The sequence below is a fragment of the Neofelis nebulosa genome, chromosome 10, assembly GCF_028018385.1.
Source record: "Neofelis nebulosa isolate mNeoNeb1 chromosome 10, mNeoNeb1.pri, whole genome shotgun sequence".
In the NCBI taxonomy this organism is placed as follows: Eukaryota; Metazoa; Chordata; class Mammalia; order Carnivora; family Felidae; genus Neofelis; species Neofelis nebulosa.
In genome coordinates, this window is record NC_080791.1 from 101,316,366 (window position 1) to 101,335,912 (window position 19,547).

Sequence of the window (19,547 nt, forward strand, 5' to 3'; positions counted from 1 at the left end):
AGAAACACACACATGGCTGATGTTAATTTGACATTGGTTACAGAGTTTATCCTTTTGGGACTGACAGACCGTCCTGAACTGAAAGTGGTCCTCTTTACGCCGTTCTTTCTGATCTACACCATATCTTTGGTGGGGAATCTAGGAATGCTCTTTCTAATCCAAATAACTCCCAAACTCCACACACCCATGTATCATTTCCTTAGCTGCCTGTCATTTGTTGATGCCTGTTATTCGTCAGTCTTTGCACCGAAAATGCTGCTCAACTTCTTTGTTGAACGGGAGACAATCTCATTCTCTGCATGCATCGTGCAATATTTTTTCTTTGTGTCACTCCTTACCACTGAGGGTTTCTTGCTGGCGGCAATGGCTTATGACCGCTACGTGGCCATCGTGAACCCTTTACTTTATACAGTGGTGATGACTAAAATAGTTTGCGTTGTCCTGGTCATTGGGTCATGTGTAGGAGGCTTAATCAATTCGTTGACACACACAATTGGCTTGGTGAAATTGTCTTTCTGTGGGCCAAACATCATCAGTCACTTCTTCTGTGACCTTCCCCCACTGTTGAAGCTGTCGTGTTCTGACACGTCCATGAATGAACTGCTGCTTTTAATCTTTTCTGGAATTATTGCCATCGTCACATTCTTGACTGTGATGATCTCCTACATCTTCATTGTTGCCGCCATCCTGAGGATCCGCTCAGCAGCAGGAAGACAAAAAGCCTTCTCTACCTGTGCTTCGCACCTAACGGCCGTGACTTTATTCTATGGCTCTATAAGCTTTAGTTACATTCAACCAAGTTCCCAATATTCCTTAGAACAAGAGAAGGTGGTGTCTGTGCTTTATACCTTGGTGATTCCTATGTTAAACCCAATGATTTACAGCCTGAGGAATAAGGAAGTAAAGGATGCCGTGAAAAAGGCTATAGAAATGAAATACTTCCCTTGTTAATTTCACACCCTCTGCATCCCAAAATAGCATACAAAGAGGCACTCTGGATAAGAATGTTTATACGAATTTGTTAAAGTTTTGAGCCCACAGGAATCCTAGACTTTATTTAATGGGAACCTATGATTTATAGCAGAAGAAAAACGACTAGAAGAATGTAACATGTTATAAGAGATATGTCTGGCTATTGTGTAAACAAACCTAAAAACCACAGTAAGATCTAGGCTTTTTATTAGTGGACAATTGAAGACACTTTCATTCCTGCATATGGGTAGAAGTGAGTACATACAAATAGATATACAGACACATAAACACACACAAATAGATAAATACAAACATAAGATTAATAAGTCAAAAATATATCTTAACTCCATCTTTCTATTAAGCACAGAAATAAGTAATAACTTTCAAAGCAAAAAGTATTGGTACTTGAATTATCCACAAACCTGGCATGTGCATTTTCTTTTCTCTCTTTTTTTTTTAATGTTTATTTATTTTTGAGTGACACAGAGAGAAAGAGAGACAGAGCATGAGCAAGGAAAGGGCAGAGAGAGAGGGAGACACAGAATCTGAAGCAAGCTCCAGGCTCAGAGCTGTCTCACAGAGCCTGATGGGGGATTTGAACTCACGGACTGTGAGATCATGACCTGAGCCCGAAGTTGGATGCTTAACCGACTGAGCCACCCAGGAGCCCCCTGGCATGTGCATTTTCTAAAATTAGCCTGGATTATTTATAGCCAGACATTTTTCAAAACAAATGTAGATACTCAAATATAGTAAGAAAGAAAACTTGGGGAGAACTGTGGCTCAGTCAGTTAAGCACCTGACTCAATTTTGGCTCAGGTCATGATCTCACAGGTTTGTGAGATCGACCCCCCAGTCGGGCTCCTTGCTGACAGTGCAGTGCCTGCTTGGGATTCTCTTTCTGCCCCTTCCCACTTGCCCTCTCTTTTTTTTTCTCTCTCTCTCTCTCAAAATAAATAAACATTAAAAAAAGAGAGAGAGAGAACTTGAGTTCTAGATTGCCTGTGCAATTTCACTTGTAGTCGTCACTATGAACTATTTCCCTATCCCCAGCCTTGGTTTCCATTACTATGTATGAATCTGAACAGGAAAAAATGCCACTGTTTTACTACTGCTCATTGTGGAAGGGTCACTAATACTCACAGAAAACTTACTCTGAAAGGTTTTACTTCCTGTTTGGAAAGAAGGTTTCCAAGGTAACTAGGGAGTCATTAAAAAATCAGACTCATTTCCCTTTTTCCATTAAGGATTTTCCAAAATCTTCTTTAGATATTAAACAAGAAATTCCCTGAAGGTATTATATGCAGGGGAACACCTGTGCTGTGTATTCCAGGTAGAGAAAATACGTGAAGCCAATTGTTTTCCCTTTGATTCAAATTATATGTATAAGTGCATAATGATGAAATCAGGCCCATAGATACTGATTGTTCCATAGTGACCTCTTCCCCTAAAATGCTATAAAATCTTCTATCTGGAAACAAAACAGTATTCTAGAAAATATCTTCATTTACAAATAACTTTAATTCTTTTAAATACTTAAATAACAAGAGGCATCTAGTCTAATCAGCAAATGAAGACAGTTGAATCCTCTGTAGGTATGAATTCATCGTTTTACATGGAAAACTAGATTAAGCTTTTATTTTTTTCCTCTCAATAACAGCAAAACTCATGAGTGAATGGCTCCAATGTTTGTGAAGTTATCAGATTGAAATGTATAAAAAAGAAAGATAGCAAATTGACATCCTCATTGTATTAGACATCCATGCAAAGAAATTCAGAGGAAAGGTTGCTTTTCAGAATGAAATAATAGCACCACCACCAACAAAATAAGAACATCATATAACATTGGTAGAGCCCTTTATGATTTTCCAAAATCATTGAATATATTATTTGAAATTGGGGCCCGTAATGCGACATATATGTGACATTTATACGTAAGAGGCATTCATATAAATGAAGGACAAGTTTTAGTTTTCAGAAAAAATAAAAACAAATAATAATGATAGGTAAATCTGATTTTATATCATGCTTCACAATTTTTTCAAAAGCATTCAATATCTTATACACTAGAGTATCAAACCCAAGGAACGATATACAGGCGAGATATTTAAAACTCAGAAAGACAAAACTAATCTGTTACAATACTCTCCTCATAAAATAAGGGGCTGGCCAGAATGCAGATAACAGTATATTATGTGGGTATGTGTGGGAGAGGAGTCATTCTATAGAAAAAAAACTAGGATATTTGTTTATGTTTAATATTGACCTTCAACAAGAGGTTACTGTATTATATATAGTAACTATATTATACTATAAAGTCACTGGATACTAAAATAAGGGGGGGGAAGTCCATTTTCTAAATTGTGAAGCAAATGAAGGGTGTGTGGCAGATTTGTTGAACGAAGATTGGAAAACGAGTAATATATTCTAGATAATGGGTAATATACCTTACATAATGAGTAATATACTGTCTATATATACCTGAGTGATCTCTATATATGTGTGTATCAATAAATGCAACTCAGTTAAACAGATTCCAAATGTCCTTAAATGGTTGATATAGTTAGTCAATAAGAAATAAATGAGGACTTCATGAGTGAAATATCTGATGCTATGCCATCAATTTTCCTGTAAAATATCAGGACAAATTTGAGAATGGGCACTTTCAGTTCCAGTCCCTTTACCCCATCTATAAAACTGGTTATTGCTCAACATCAACACTTGGAGAAATCAGAACTTAGCAGATGTCTATCAAACATAACTTTCCTCTCAGTTCACAGAGAATCTCTACTAAATACGTATTATTATTATTATTATTATTATTTAATTTCAAGTGTGTAGGTTTGGAGTGTGCAGCTTGGAAATTGGCCTAACTCATCAAGGAAATAAGTTACTGACACTATTTGGATCAGTCATGGGTACAGTTGCACCATGGTCGGGTTTCTTATTTGTTAAGAGACCCATAAGCCAGTGTGATGAATTTATGGTTTCCAAGATCTGAGATTTGTCTTGTGCTTTGAACACAATAATTGATCCCAGCTTTGATGACAATTTTCATTTGTCTTTGGTCAAATGTGGCCTGTGAACAAATTACAACTCCCAGAATTAAGGATACCTACGGCTCATATTGTCATCCCAACGAAACCCTAATCTGATATAGAATACCCTATTAAAATGGTCTAATGGCTATCATCGTTCTCCTATAAACTAGCTTATTCAATTTTACAAATTAAATATAACCTTTTTATTTTTCAGTTTGAGCAAGACCTTTCTTTGTAGAGCCAATATCAACAAGTCTTCAATACATCTTATGAAGTCTTAAAATTCTCACTCTTTATTCTTAGGTGGCTCAGATGTTCAGTTTTTGCTAGAATACTGTCCTGAGTCTAATTTTTCTCGCACTGGAAATTTCCTATATTTTCCACTATTCTTAATGCAATATGGTTTCCAATTCCATCATTTTTATGTTCACTCCTTAGTCTGTCAATATTGAAAGTCTGTCTAGAATAAATACTAAACGCAGCACAAAGTTTTACTTCGGGCAATCACTGTATTAAGGTACTGTTCAACCATTTCCTAAAGTGTAAACTTAGACAATTCCTTTAAATATGCTGGGCCACGTATAATGTAAATCATATGGATCAGAATATTCAATTAAATAAAATTACACAATGATTAGAGATAATAGTTGCGAAGTGGCTGGAACATATTGGGATTTAATACATAAAAAGCATTCCAACGAGGGTCCTACTTAATATTTAGTTGCCAGAGAAAAAGAAATACACTTGTTAGTAAAATTAATTATAATATTCCCTGTGTGTTAGTCTGTTTTAACTATGTAGTCTGTTGGTCTCATTTTAAAATTGCTGCAAATTTTCACCACCTTGTTCTTATATAGCTGTTTGAATGCATTTGACCTGTATCAATGACTTATTCATTCTTATTTGCCCCCTTTCCCTTTTTTATCATATGTAAATGCCTACCATTTCACTGTGATTTACTACCTTTTATATTTTTCATTCTATCCTCCAAATAGCAGCCTGCCTAGCATTTCTAGAAATTACATTTATGTTCAACCAGTACAGTGACAAAAATGTTAAACTTGAGATAAATTCCCTCCTACACTAAAGTGCAATCTGGTGTATGCACACACACACACACACACACACACACGCACACCCCTGAATTCCATCTAGTGATTGCTGATTGCTTACGCTTCTTTTGAGTTACCTTACATTGAAATATAGGATATTTTCCATAACTGCTACCAAATATAATGTATGTATATAGAAGCATATGGTCATCAACAAATTGAATTTAGCACTCTTTAAAAAACTATATACATAAAATATTCATAACTATATTATGCAAATTATAATAACAAACACCAATGGAGTTCATTTTTAATAATGAGGCTCATATAGGTAAGACACAAATTTATGTGATGACTTTCTCTAAAACTGAAAAAGGGCAAATACATGAATTGCTGCAATTTGGAAAGATAGTGCTGGGACCTTGGCTTCCCCTGGTCTCTCTTTGCTCTTTTAATGAAACGTAGTATCACAGAATCATTGGGGATTCCATTCTCCAAAGACCCTGAGCCAAATATAAATGCAAGTCAGGAAACTAAAAGAAAGGGCTAAGCTTCCTCTCAACACCAGGTAGGTGTTACGTTTCTGTGTTTTAACAAAGGAATTATAAATGCCTCTCTAGTTTTCAAAAACAGCAACTCTTGACACATGCTATGAATGCAAGACAAAGAAAAATCACATGCTTCAAATCCCTTCCAATTATTGAGATAAGGGAGATAAAATTAGACCATGGCCACATCAAATGGCTCTCGTAAGTAATTAGTGGGTTAATTCCCTATTTCCTCAGGTAGCTGTGTAGCTATGTGAATTACAAAAGGGAATTTAAAGACATTCTTTAAAATTTAAGTTTGATTATTACAAGCTGTTGAATTGTGTTAGATCTGAGGAAGAGAGTGGTGACTTTTGGCCCTTTAACCAGAGCCAATTTTTAGATTCAGTGCTTTATAGCATTAGAAAAGTGGTGTGAAAGGCAGTCCAGATGAAAATTACTGCTAATTAAATGAAAATCAAAGAAACAAACATGAAATCAGTGAGATAAGAAGAAACTCATCATCATATTAACAAATTGGTTTGCTTAGAAACAAAGTCAATGAAAGGAAAGCTATTTAAACAAAATGAAACAAACAACAAAAAAAGCAAAGATCAGGGGCGCCTGGGTGGCGCAGTCGGTTAAGCGGCCGACTTCAGCCAGGTCACGATCTCGCGTCTGTGAGTTCGAGCCCTGCGTCGGGCTCTGTGCTGACAGCTCGGAGCCTGGAGCCTGTTTCCAATTCTGTGTCTCCCTCTCTCTCTGCCCCTCCCCCGTTCATGCTCTGTGTCTCTCTGTCCCAAAAATAAATAAAAAACATTGGAAAAAAAAAAAAAAAAAGCAAAGATCCAAAAAATTACTTTCTTCAAAAGCCATTTGTCCAGTGTGTCAACAGTCCAGTTTCTGTTTTAGCTATTTGTTTCACTTTGACGCTACAGCAAACATTTAGGGAGTGTGCCAGTTTTAACATATTTTCTTAGTTATTTCAACTACCTCCTGAGGAAGGTTCACAGAAACCAGTAGTAAAGCTAGAAACTAAGGCTGAGAAGTGAAATCACAGGTTTTGTGGCAAAAAAGAACTAGTCGTTCCTTTCCACGTCTGGCATTTCAGTAAAGTAGACATGATCAAAGCAATCTTGTCCCAAGGTTTGCAACATTTGAATTGTTACTAAATAACTTTACGTCACACTGGGAAAAGGGTAGAGATCCAAACCTATGTCCTTCTCACTTTTTATTCAACATCAGGGAAATATTCTCAAAGCCTGGATTGTGGAATACCATATCCATTACTGTTCAGTGAAAATAAATTCAGCTGGGGTGCCTGGGTGGCTCAGTCGGTTAAGCGTCCGACTTCAGCTCAGGTCATGATCTCACGGTCCGTGGGTTTGAGCCCCGCGTCGGGCTCTGTGCTGACAGCTCAGAGCCTGGAGCCCATTTCAGATTCTGTGTCTCCCTCTCTCTCTGCCCCTCCCCTGTTCATGCTCTGTCTCTCTCTGTCTCAAAAATAAATAAACGTTAAAAAAAAATTTTATAAAAAAAAAATAATAAAATAAAATAAATTCAGCTGTCAAATTAACATGAAGCATGCTTTATATTTACTTCTCCCCAAACTCCCCAAATATAATAGTGGACTATATATTCCTATAAATTCTGCAGTAAAGAAAACTTTCCTTTAAAAAGATTTAATCAAATATGTCCCTAATATATCTGCTATTATAATCTTATTTTTCATGTATTCTGGTGTATATGATGAAGCCCAAGATAAAATTAATTTAATAATCTTTTTCTCAATAAAAACCTATGACCTAATGTACCAAAAACATGTTCACGGTCCTTGAAATTAGACTTGTAATCTGTTGACTGCAGGGATCAAAACATATTGAAAAGTTTCTTGATTCAATCTTATGAAAAAAATATGATATGGACTAATCCAAGCCATTGGATAATAAATGCTCTAGGAAATCAGAAAATAGAATGGTAAGTTATTTGTTGGAACAGCAAAGAATGACTTCCTGCAACAAGGGAGTTTTAACAAAAAATAATGTTATGATAGAAAATGTTTGATTTTTTTTATTCTCTATGCTAGACATCCCTAATTTCTCATTTTCCATTTTTATGGACCGTCTATAAATTTAATCATCATATATATATATATATATATATATATATATATAGTATATGCATATTATTGTGAAACATGTGTCATGTATTACTTGTCTAAATTAAAAAGACATCATAGACAATAATTTTGTTAGATGTCTCAGAAATTGATCTGTTAATATTGAGGGGTGTTTTGTTTTGTTTTGTTTTGTTTTCTAAGGGATGTTTTTCTTACAATATGGGGTCCTTGCCTTATGTTCTAGAATATGGAATATATTGTTATCCAGGGTCCATGTCTTAAACTTTCTGTTAAACCAACATTCCCGTGAAGCTTTCCAAGGGGGCTAATTTCTCCAGGGTTCTTATGAGGCATCATGCCAGTTTACATCAAAGCCCCTGATGGGACTTTGATTCAACCCAAGTCTCTTATCAGGCTGACTTTTCACAGTTGTGAGAACTGAATTTCCTGTGGACTGTGATTGTTAACTAAGACCATTCAGTTTTCTAAAGATGCTAGTAGATTGAATGCATATATTCGGGTTGTTGTCATTGCCCTCTTGTTCCCTCCAGGGCCCCCACTGGGGAGACACACAGATGGCCAACAGAAATGTCAGTGTGGTAACTGAATTCATCCTCCTTGGGCTGACCGATAACCCTGAACTGAATACTGTCCTTTTTGTGCTGTTTCTCTCCATTTATTTTGTCACCGTGGTGGGCAATGTTTGGATTATAGCAATAATCTGGGCTAGTGCCCAGCTCCATTCCCCCAAGTACTTTTTCCTTTGCCAGCTGGCTTTCTTGGATTTCTGCTATTCGTCAGTCTTTATTCCTAAAATGTTGGTGAATTACCTAGCAGGACAGAAAGTCATCTCCTATCACGGTTGCCTCCTTCAGTATTCCTTTGTCAGCATGATCCTGACCACTGAATGTTTCCTGCTGGCGGCCATGGCCTATGACCGCTATGTCGCCATTTGCCGCCCGCTTCACTACAAAGGCCTCATGACCCCCACGTTTTGCATCCACTTGCTGGCAGCTTGCTACCTGCTAGGTTCTGCCATTTCACTCACCCACCTGAGAGGCTTGCTCAGCCTGTCTTTCTGTGGGCCCAACATCATCAACCATTACTTCTGTGATATCCCACTGCTCTTTCAACTGTCCTGTTCGGACACCCAGCACAACAAGATTTTACTTACCGTCCTCTCTGGAATGACATCGGTGACCACCTTCCTGATGGTGGTTGGTTCCTATGCGGGAATCCTGCTCACTGTCCTGAAGTCACCCTCCACAAGGAGCAGATATAAAGCGTTCTCCACGTGCATATCTCACCTAACAGTAGTGACTCTCTTCTACGGAACAGTGATATTTACTTATCTGGGAAGCAGTTCCAGCTACCCACCAGATAGAGCCAAAATCCTGTCCATGTGTTACACCCTTTTGCTGCCAATCCTAAATTTCCTGACATACAGTGTGAGAAACACAGAGGCCAACGAAGCAATGAAAAGAATTATTGTGAGAAAAATATTTGCTCTCTGACTATGAATTTTTAAGAAGTGACATTTAAGGAATGTTTATTGATTCTATAGGCAGGTGCATTGTTTAATACCTGTGAGACTTGTTGGAGGAAACAAAATGGTGTTTTCAAAGTATATATTCATTATTGGCTTTTGGAAACACAAAGACATATGTTATATATGTATTATGTATTATGCACATATGGACATATACACATGCAATACATTCTGTCTGGTAAGGAAGACATTTCCTCTGTCCTCTTAGGTTTACTGTTTGAGGACCTGTGAACTAAACTGACAGGCGACAGACTATCAGGTGAATAGACAGTTTCCTCGTATGTATATAAGATGCACACACAAAAAAAGTGGCTTGCTCAGTAATTAGAGGTGGGGTTTATATACTTAATTTAGCAGAGGACGCTTCTATGGGAAGAATAAAATGGCTTTTGAGGGAAAAAATGAGAGATAAATTTTGTGATATTGTTTACCAAGGGGTAAGTGGTCTCCTCAGTCTTCTTTCTTGTCAGACAAACCCCCCCTGGGGAGAGAGCAGTTATAGGCAGCCTCACTCTCAAAATTCCTGCCTTTAATCAGATAAAGGAAGTTCTGCAAAAGCCTCTTTGTGCATCTATTGAATCCTAAGTGTCTCCAGTTTAAAATAAGTTTATGTCATTATTTAATTTGGATCCCTTACATTCCCAAATTATTTTTTTTAATTTTTAATGTATTTTTAAAATTTATTATTGAGAGAGAAAGAGAGAGCATGAGCAGGGAAGGGCAGAGAGACACAGAGACACAGAATCCAAAGCAGGGTCCAGGCTCCCAGCTGTCAGAGCAGAGCCAGACGCGGGGCTCTAACTCACCAACCATGAGATCATGACCTGAGCCAAAGTTGGACACTTAACCGACTGAGCCACCCAGGCGCCCCTCCCAAATTATTATTTTGAATCTCTACTAACTCAGTAAAATCCATTGCAAAAAATGCCGGAGACTTCCTTATTCTTTATGACTCTAGAGGAGCTGCCCTGTTTTACAGATGAGACAACAAAGGACCAATGGAGTTGAAAGCTCACCCAAGCTCAGACAAGATGAACATTTGAGACATAGAATCCAAGCACACAAGCATACATGGCGCCAGGGTGGCTTAGTCCATTGAAAGTCCCACTCTTGATTTCACCATAGCTCCTGGGAGTCAACCCTGTGTTGGGCCTCCATGCTGAGTGTGGAGCCTGCTTAGGATTCTCTCTCTCCCTCAGGCCCTCTCCTCCTCTCTTCTCTCTCTCTCTTTCTCCCTAATTAAAAAAAAAAATCAAGTATACATATATCCATATACTTACACAGGCCTTCTCCCATTTTACATAAACTAATAGAAGTTCCTATACGCATTTTGTACGCCATTTTTGCCTAGAACCATTACAATTTGCATATTTACCTTAAAATATAATTCCACAGGTGGGGCTCCTGGGTGGCTCAGTCGGTTAGGTGTCCGACTTTAGCTCAGGTCATGATCTCACAGTCTGTGAGTTTGAGCCCTGCATCAGGCTCTGTGCTGACAGCTCAGAGCCTGGAGCCTGTTTCAGATTCTGGGTCTCCCTCTCTCTGCCCCTCCCCCGCTTATGCCTCTGTCTCTCTCTCTCTCAAAAGTAAATAAACGTTAAAATGACAAAAATAATAATAATTCCACAGACTTCTTTTTTATGGCAATTCCATTTCTCCCAATTGTTTAAAAGAAGTACCAAAATGGCAGTGCAAAGGGATTCTGTCATATCAGAGTACATTGGATTCACTTAAAATCAGCCCTTAGGAAACTTCCACAAAAGAGTACAGCCACTTGAAAATGCTGATAGTTTTTTTTTTAAACAAAATGACTGTTGGTATTATATGTGTTCCTCATTGCATATAGTGTTTATTGTTCTGCTTACTCAGACATGGATCAGAAACTGTCCGGTATCATTGTTAAAACCACAATTGCTAAGAAAGCAAGCATAACTTTGGTTAACGGCACTTTCGCAGTATGTAGCTAACAATGGTTTTGAGTTTATGAGAATGTTTATCAAATGGAATGATATTTAGCTCATGCCAGTAAATTTTTCCTGCTAAAACCTATTAACTTACGGAGTTTTTTTTTCTTCTTTCTGAATAGTCAAATTTAGGTAAATTTGTAATATAATGTGTTAAAGCAAATTTTGTTTTACTGCTTCTATAGGGCCCATATTTCTTTCCAGAATAATCCCATTGTCATATATTTTAACATAATAGCTATTCATTTTCCAAAATATAAGTAATCACTGTTGCTGTTATAAACAAACTTCCAATAAGGATGCCTGAGTGGCTCAATTGGATAAGTGACAGACTCTTGATTTTGGCTCAGGTCATGATCTCGCGGTTCCTGAGCTGGGACCCTGCACTGGGCTCTACACTGTCAGTGCCTGGGATTCTCCCTCTCTCACTCTCTCTCTGCCCCTCCCCTGTTCACTCTCTCTCTCAAAAATAAATAAATAAACCTTAAAAAATCAAACTTCCAATTGTAAAACTATTACCTAGGAAGGAAGATTTTAGGCAATGGCAAGCAGTTTTCTGGATATCCCATAATCACAGACTAAAATTTAACTCAATGTTGGCCCTACTAAATATCCATCTCCCGGTGTCATATGCTTAAAGTTTATATGTTTTACAAAAAAATTGAGATAATAATGAAAACGTTTGTGTATAAATCTTTATTTTTGTAATTGGATTCGTCTCAATAAATTACTTTGGAAAATTCATAGAAAAAATTTATTTTGATACTATCCTAAATTACTTTCCAAGAGACTTGTATGCAACCTAATTCTTTCATCAACACAATTATATTTATTTAAAATTTGAGTTATTATAGCTTTATAGAAATAAATAATAAATGCTCTGCCTAATAAAATCTCATAAATAGGAAGTCAAAACCAATAATCTGAAAATTAATGAAGATACAATGAGTGATCGTGCTTTTCTTTCCCCAAATTATCGATTGATTTCATGAGAAGCAATATGAGGACATTAAGTTTCCTCTATTCTTTTTACTAAAAAAAGGGACTTGAAAATATGGTCATTGAACCAAAGTCAATAAACAAGAACATATTAAATCAAATGGAAGGGATAGGATAAAGGAAATTGGCATTCTGAAATATTATAAAATTGCAGATAGAGGGACTGTTTAAGAATACCATTGAAACCACAAAGAACCCAGATGTATTTAAATATTTCTTACAAAAGTTATAAATTGGTAGAGTGAATTTTCCTAATAGTTTAAGGCTGATATATAAAAGAACAACAAAAATTAACTTCTCAGATCCAATGATACCTTAGTTATCTACAAAGATAGTTCCTCCAACAATCAGTAAACTACCTTAAGCAAAGTTCACCCTGAAGTTTGCCTCATCTACTTCTGCACTTTGTGATGATCTTGTTTCTGGAAATATATTTATGCTTTTTAAAATTAAGGGGCGCCTGGGTGGCTCAGTCGGTTAAGCGTCCGACTTCAGCTCAGGTCACTATCTCGCGGTCCGTGAGTTCGAGCCCCGCGTCGGGCTCTGGACTGATGGCTCGGAGCCTGGAACCTGCTTCCGATTCTGTGTCTCCCTCTCTCTCTGTCCCTCCCCCTTTCATGCTCTGTCTCTCTCTGTCTCAAAAATAAATAAATGTTAAAAAAATAAAAATAAAATAAAATTAAGCCAGTAATTTAGTATACTTTTATGGCATGTGATTGAATATAGTTTATTTCTGTAGATGTATAACCAGTCTGAAGATATGTGTTTGATTTTTTTGCTCTTAAAAGCCTCTGTTAATAGCCAAATTATGGAATGAGCCTAAATGTCCATCAACTGATGAATGGATAAAGAAATTGTGGTTTATATACACAATGGAGTACTACGTGGCAATGAGAAAGAATGAAGTATGGCCCTTTGTAGCAACATGGATGGAACTGGAGAGTGTGATGCTAAGTGAAATAAGCCATACAGAGAAAGACAGATACCATATGGTTTCACTCTTATGTGGATCCTGAGAAACTTAACAGAAACCCATGGGGAAGGGGAAGGAAAAAAAAAAAAGGAGGTTAGAGTGGGAGAGAGCCAAAGCATAAGATACTCTTAAAAACTGAGAACAAACTGAGGGTTGATGGGGGGTGGGAGGGAGGGGAGGGTGCGTGATGGGTATTGAGGAGGGCACCTTTTGGGATGAGCACTGGGTATTGTATGGAAGCAATTTGACAATAAACTTCATATATTGAAAAAAATAAAATAAAATTTAAAAAATAAAAAAAGCCTCTGTTAGCAGTGCAATGCTGATAATAATATGTAACTATATCTATATCTAATCTATATCCGTATCTTTATCTATATATATACATCTAAATATGTCTACAAATCTCTTTCCCTGCCTATACAGAGATAGATACACTGTATGGTAAAATTAAGGTATTAAGGTTTCAAGTTCTACTTCAATCCACAGTGGTCAAACAATCCTAAATTAATATATGTAGGTGTGACTATCACATATTTCAATGTTCCAATTTGTTTAAGTGTTTTTGTAGGGGAAAGCATATCATCCTGATGAATTAAAAATTAAAAAAGGACACCCATTATAATTGCCTCATTATTCGTTATTGGAGAAATATCATAAAAAGAAGAGATTAGGTTTGTCTTATAGGGTTTGAAGGAATACAATTATAAGAATTAAAAACAAAAACACTTGAACTAAATGCATTTGAAAATCAAAGAAATGTATCTTTAATGCTACCCTGACTTCTTAGAAGCTGTGTGGAAATACATTTCAACTCAACATAATGAGGCTTTGCAATATATGATATCCTGAGATCAGACGAGATGCAAGAGAATAAAGATTGCTTAGAAGATTCAAGCCAAAGAAGACAACAATTTGGTAAGAATTTGTAGGGAGCATTTTAAGTACCAGATTAATGGTTTGTGTATTGGCCTCCAAGTGTCATTTTGAACAATGAGGAATTCTGCTGATGGATATCAAATAGTTTATAACTTATGAATTTCAAAGAGCTAAAAATGGTCTTTTCTTTGGTGCCATGTTCTTTCAGAATCATAGAAATTTCTAATTGAATCAGCCATTGTAATCTGTTCTGGTGAAAAAGCCAAGTACTGAAGAGAAGAAAATGCAACTATATACTATAAATGCATTTGGGCTCATTACTCATTGTGTTATTAGTGACTGTCTGAATTTCAGTTCTGTTCTCTCATATTGGATTAAGTATTGTTGACTCTGGTTCCCAAATACCCTTAAAACAAGTTTTCTTTTCTTCATTAATCATCAGCACTGCTGTCTCAGTTCAGGCCCTATGTTCTCGAATCCTAACTATTAAAATAGCCTTGTGACTTCTTCCATTGCCACTTTACCTTCAGTGTGTTTCTATTCTTATCTCAGAAACACACGTTGGTCATAATTCTTTCCTTAATGTCACATATGTTCTCTTATCTTAGTAGGAAGTCCAAATTCCCTGAACTGTTTATACTTCTCTTTAATCATTCTCAAGGGCCAAGAGCAAGAATTCTCATCTTTCCCAAGATTTTCCTTGATAATATCCTTGAGAAAATTAGATTATTTCCTCCATTGTTCTATCATTGTGCACTGTATTGTAACAGTGGATTGTGAACTTTTGTTTTCACAAAAGTCCTCTTCTGAACTGTTAAATCCTGTGAGGAAAAGACTGCATCTTATTCAAGGACTTTTGGGATAGTTTCAGGATTTCTGGCATAGTGATTATCACATAGTAGGTACACAATACTGACTCATTTAATAAATCAGGGTGTTAATTATTTCAGAGTGTTTTTCTTTTTTACCTGTGTGGTAATGGCATGTTTGATATTGAGGAGTAAATAAAGATAAGTTTTAAATTAGAAGTTTTTCCATCTAGTATACTTTTTTTAAAAAAATTAGCTATTTATAGGAGTCAGGTTCTCAATAACATGTAAAGTGGTGAGCATATAAACAGTAAGCAAAAATATAAGGAAGTTTTCTTGATGCATAGTAATTAAATAAATACCTAATAAAATAACTTCTGATTTACCAAGCTATTGAGCTTTATTATATATGGAGCTTGAGGAGATGTAAATGACTAATGGAGGCAAGGTTATTATGACACTGATGATCAGGGACAAAGCTCATGGAAATTAAAATTTTCCGGACCACTCTAGAACGCCTCCCAGTGATAGGTCATAGAAAGTAGTAATGCTTCAGGTTATTTAACTGAAGGAAACAAATTAATGTGCATTCTGATTTATTTTTTTTTTTTGAAAAGAGATATCATGATGAATGTAAATGTCCAATGGTGAAAGAAACAGCTTAATAGACATGGGTATATAGATATAATAGATTATTGCAAATTTCATTTATATTAAAGACACAAAACAAATGTCAATTGAATACCTAGTCTATCTTCAATATTATAACATATGTATTATAACATAACATCTTGCACTATATATAAATATATATATATATATACATATATATATGATATTTAGTTTTATTTTCAAAAACCATGAGGAAGTTACTACCATTGTACTATCGTCACTTCGCAGATGATGGATGCTGAGGATTAAAGACATTACAAAATTTTCACATGGTCATAAAGGCAGTAAATGGTATTTCAAGACACAAACTCAGAATTATGACTCCCAAATCTAAACGTTTTCAACTGTTGCACCGTCTTCTTTTGAAAAGTTATAATTACAAAGACTTGGACATTTAAAAGCATTGAAAATATGTGTGACATATTCTCAAGGGAAAACCATGGGTGCACACACAAAAATAGAATCTGTGGTCCAGATTCAGGTTTCCAAATACCATCCTCCCATAAAAGATGGCAAGGATCCTTGGAGAAGTAGTTGTTTCTAGAGGGGAGTCTGGGAAAATAGAAGATGAGCCTGGAATATACTGTGCTGCCAGATTTAAGAGGTGAAAAAACAAACACAAAACAAAACAAAACAAAACGAAAAGACAAGAGCATGACCAAAGACCAAAGAGCAAAGTGCACAGAAACTAATTCAGTAATGGTTCCATTAGCAGAGCTATTTGAGCAATAAAATAAATGAAGGGGGTGTTGGATAACCCAAAGGAAAAGAATTCCGAGTACATATTCGTACAACTATCTAACCAAATAAATACATAAAGAAGAAAGAACAACTCTTCCTTACAGAATCATTTCAGTTAAAATATCCGGGCACCTGCGTGGCTCAGTGTGTTGAGAGCCAACTTCGTCTGAGGTCATGATCTCATGGTCCCTGGGTTCGAGCCCCTGAGTCGGGCTCTGTGCTGACAGCTTAGAGCCTGGAACCTGCTTTGGATTCTGTGTCTCCCTCTCTCTCTCTCTGCCCTCCCCTGTTTGCATTCTGCGTCTCTCTCAGAAATAAATAAACATTAAGAAAAATTAAATATATATATATATATATATATATATATATATATATATATATGTTTGAAGGCCCTTTCATACAGATGGCTGAAGCTGAAGAAGGAAGCTCATCCCCCTCAAAAAGCCACAGCCAAAGCAAAGGCTTTGAAGGCCAAGAAAGTGGTACTGAAAGGTGTCCACAGTCACACAAAAAAGAAGATCTGCAGGTCACGTACCTTTCCAGGATCCAAGGCACTGAAGGCAGCCCAGATATCCTCTAAAAAGCACCCCCAGGAGAAACAAGCTTGACCACTAGGCCATCATTAAGTTCCCCCTGACTATAGATGGAGTCAGCCGTGAAGAAAATAGAAGACAACACACCTGTGCTCATTGTGGATGCCAAGGCCAACAAGCACCAGGTCCAACAGGCTTTGAAGAAGTTTTACCACATTGACATGGCCAAGGTCAACACCCTGATTAGGCTGGATGGAAAGAAGAAAGCGTGTGTTCCACTGGCTCCCAAGTATGACACTTTGGATGTTGACGACAAAATTGGGTTTATCTAAATTGAATCCAGCAGGTTAAATCTAAATCTAAATTTTTTCACCAAAATAAATAAAATAAAGTAAAATAATAAAATAACATAACATAAAAAAATAAAAATAAAAAAATGAAATAAAATAAAATAGTTGAAAGAATGGGAAGATGGAAATTTGCCACAAAAACACCACAGTAATAATAGGTAGAGGCAACATATTGATGGGTGTCGAAAAGAATAAATGGAATATTTGCATACCCTAAATTATCTTCCCCAAGTATACATAAACTACAAAGAAAAATCCTAAATTTATAGTGAAAAAGGCAGGCAGACACTATGTTAAGTAAATATCGAGTTTAAATCACTGGTAATATCACTCAGCGACATCATGTATCCTTGGAGAAGATGAAAAGGCATGCATATCACCTCTCTGGCACTTTTCCCCATAATCAATTACCTCAATTTCATCATGAGAAAAATATCATGTAAACTTACATGCAGGGACATTGTACAAAATACTTGATGAGTAATCTTGACAAATATCACAGTCGTGAAAGAAAAGGAAAGAAAATGGGACAGTCACAGATCTCAGGAGACGAGACAGAGGTAACAGTAATGGCAGCATGATGTTCTAGATTGCACCATAGTGACCCAGAGCCCTTATGCCAGTTATGTACTGGCAACCAGTATACTTACACCTCTAGGCTCACCAAAGATCAGACTACCAAAGAGCTGAGCCAAATTTTGAATCTCAAAAGAGGCAGTTAACTCTAAGTAATGGAAAAGCAACAGCAGTATCATTCCTTTTTTTTTTTTTTTTTTAATGTTTATTTTTGAGACAGAGAGAGACAGAGCATGAACGGGGAAGGAGCAGAGAGAGAGGGAGACACAGAATCGGAAGCAGGCTCCAGGCTCTGAGCCATTAGCCCAGAGCCCGACGCGGGGCTCGAACTCACGGACGTGAGATTGTGACTTGAGCTGAAGTCGGACTGCCCAACCGACTGAGCCACCCAGGCGCCCCTAGTATCATTCTTATCTTTGCAATCATACACAAAGCGGACATCCCAGAGTCCACTTGGGATTCTCTTTCCTCCTCTCTCTGCCCCTCCTCTTCTCATGGTCTATCTCTCTCTCTCTCAAAAAATAAGTGAATAAACTTTTCATTCACACCTCAGAGACCTTGTGCATTCAGTTCCAGACCACTGCAATAAAGTGGGTCAAATGAATTTTTTGGTTTCCCAGTGCCTATGAAAGTTATGTTTGCATTATGCTGTAGTCTATTAAGAATAAAACGTGCTTTACTGCTAAAAATGTTAACCATCATCTGAGCTTTCAGTGAGTCGTAATTTTTTTGGAGGGTCTTGTCTCAGTATTGATGGCTGCTGACTGACCAGGGTGATGGTTGCTGAAGGTTGGATGGCTGAGGCAATTTCTTAAAATGAGACGACATGAAGTTTGCTACATCAATTGATTCTTCCTTTAACAAACAATTTCTGCGTAGCATGTGATTCTTTTTAATATCATTTTACCTACAGTAGAACTTCCTTAAAATTGGAGTCATTTCTCCCAAAGCCTCCCGCCGCTTTATCCACTAAGTATATGTGATAGTTTAGGTCTTTTTTCGTTTCAACAATCTTGATGGCTTTTTCACTAGGAGTAGATCCCATCTCAAGAAAACATTTTCTTTGCTCATTTTATAAGAAGCAATTACTCATGCATTAAAGGTTTATTATGAGATTATGGCCATTCAAACATAATAATGAGGAAAAGTTTGAAATATTGCAAAAATTACCAAAATGTGACAAAGGGACACAAAGTGAGTAAAAGATATTTGAAAAACGACACCTACAGTCTTGCTGACAATGAGTCTCCACAAACCTTCAATCTGCAGGCAACCCCCCCCCACCAAAATAAAAAACAAAAATCCAAAACAAAAAAAACAAATGCAATATTGGTGATGCGTGGTAAAGTGCAAGAAAACAAGTCCTGTCCGTATCTGTCATTTAATAGCTTCTTAATAGATGGGTGTCGAAAAAATAAGAGAATGGATAGAAATTTGAGATTTCAGGTATACGGTCCAAGACTTTCAATGTTTTATTTTTTTCAAGATACATAACAGGGCAAATAAAAAATGCTGTTCTCTTCCTCTTGTCTAAATATCTGAGTCTACTGATCATCTGTAAGTGATAGCACATATATAGTAGATTTTATTCCTTCTTAAAAATCTTTAGTGTGAAAAGTAGGATTAGAGAGGCATTTATCCCCTTTCCAATGTAGAATCTATCTTGTTTAATCATTGTAATACTAACTCCCTTTATTTTTTAGTGTATTTTTTTAAGCTTATTCATTTATTTTTTGAGAGAGAGGGATAGACCATGAGAAGAGGAGGGGCAGAGAGAGGAGGAAAGAGAAT

General features: G+C 36.7%; 2 protein-coding genes across 2 annotated transcripts; both read left to right on the plus strand.

Moving 5' to 3' along the window:
* On the plus strand, nt 1-951 carry LOC131488828 (olfactory receptor 1052-like). The gene has a single exon (XM_058690673.1). The coding sequence runs from the start codon at nt 13-15 to the stop codon at nt 949-951; it is 939 nt and encodes a 312-aa protein (XP_058546656.1). The 5' UTR covers nt 1-12.
* Nucleotides 952-8,177: 7,226 nt separating this feature from the next.
* On the plus strand, nt 8,178-9,225 carry LOC131486663 (olfactory receptor 1052-like). Its single transcript, XM_058686556.1, has one exon. The coding sequence runs from the start codon at nt 8,218-8,220 to the stop codon at nt 9,223-9,225; it is 1,008 nt and encodes a 335-aa protein (XP_058542539.1). The 5' UTR covers nt 8,178-8,217.
* The last annotated feature ends 10,322 nt before the right edge of the window (nt 9,226-19,547 follow it).

Coding starts and splice junctions, on each gene's coding strand:
- LOC131486663 (XM_058686556.1), top strand. CDS start 8,218: ATGCATATATTCGGGTTGTTGTCATTGCCCTCTTGTTCCCTCCAGGGC.
- LOC131488828 (XM_058690673.1), top strand. CDS start 13: ATGGCTGATGTTAATTTGACATTGGTTACAGAGTTTATCCTTTTGGGA.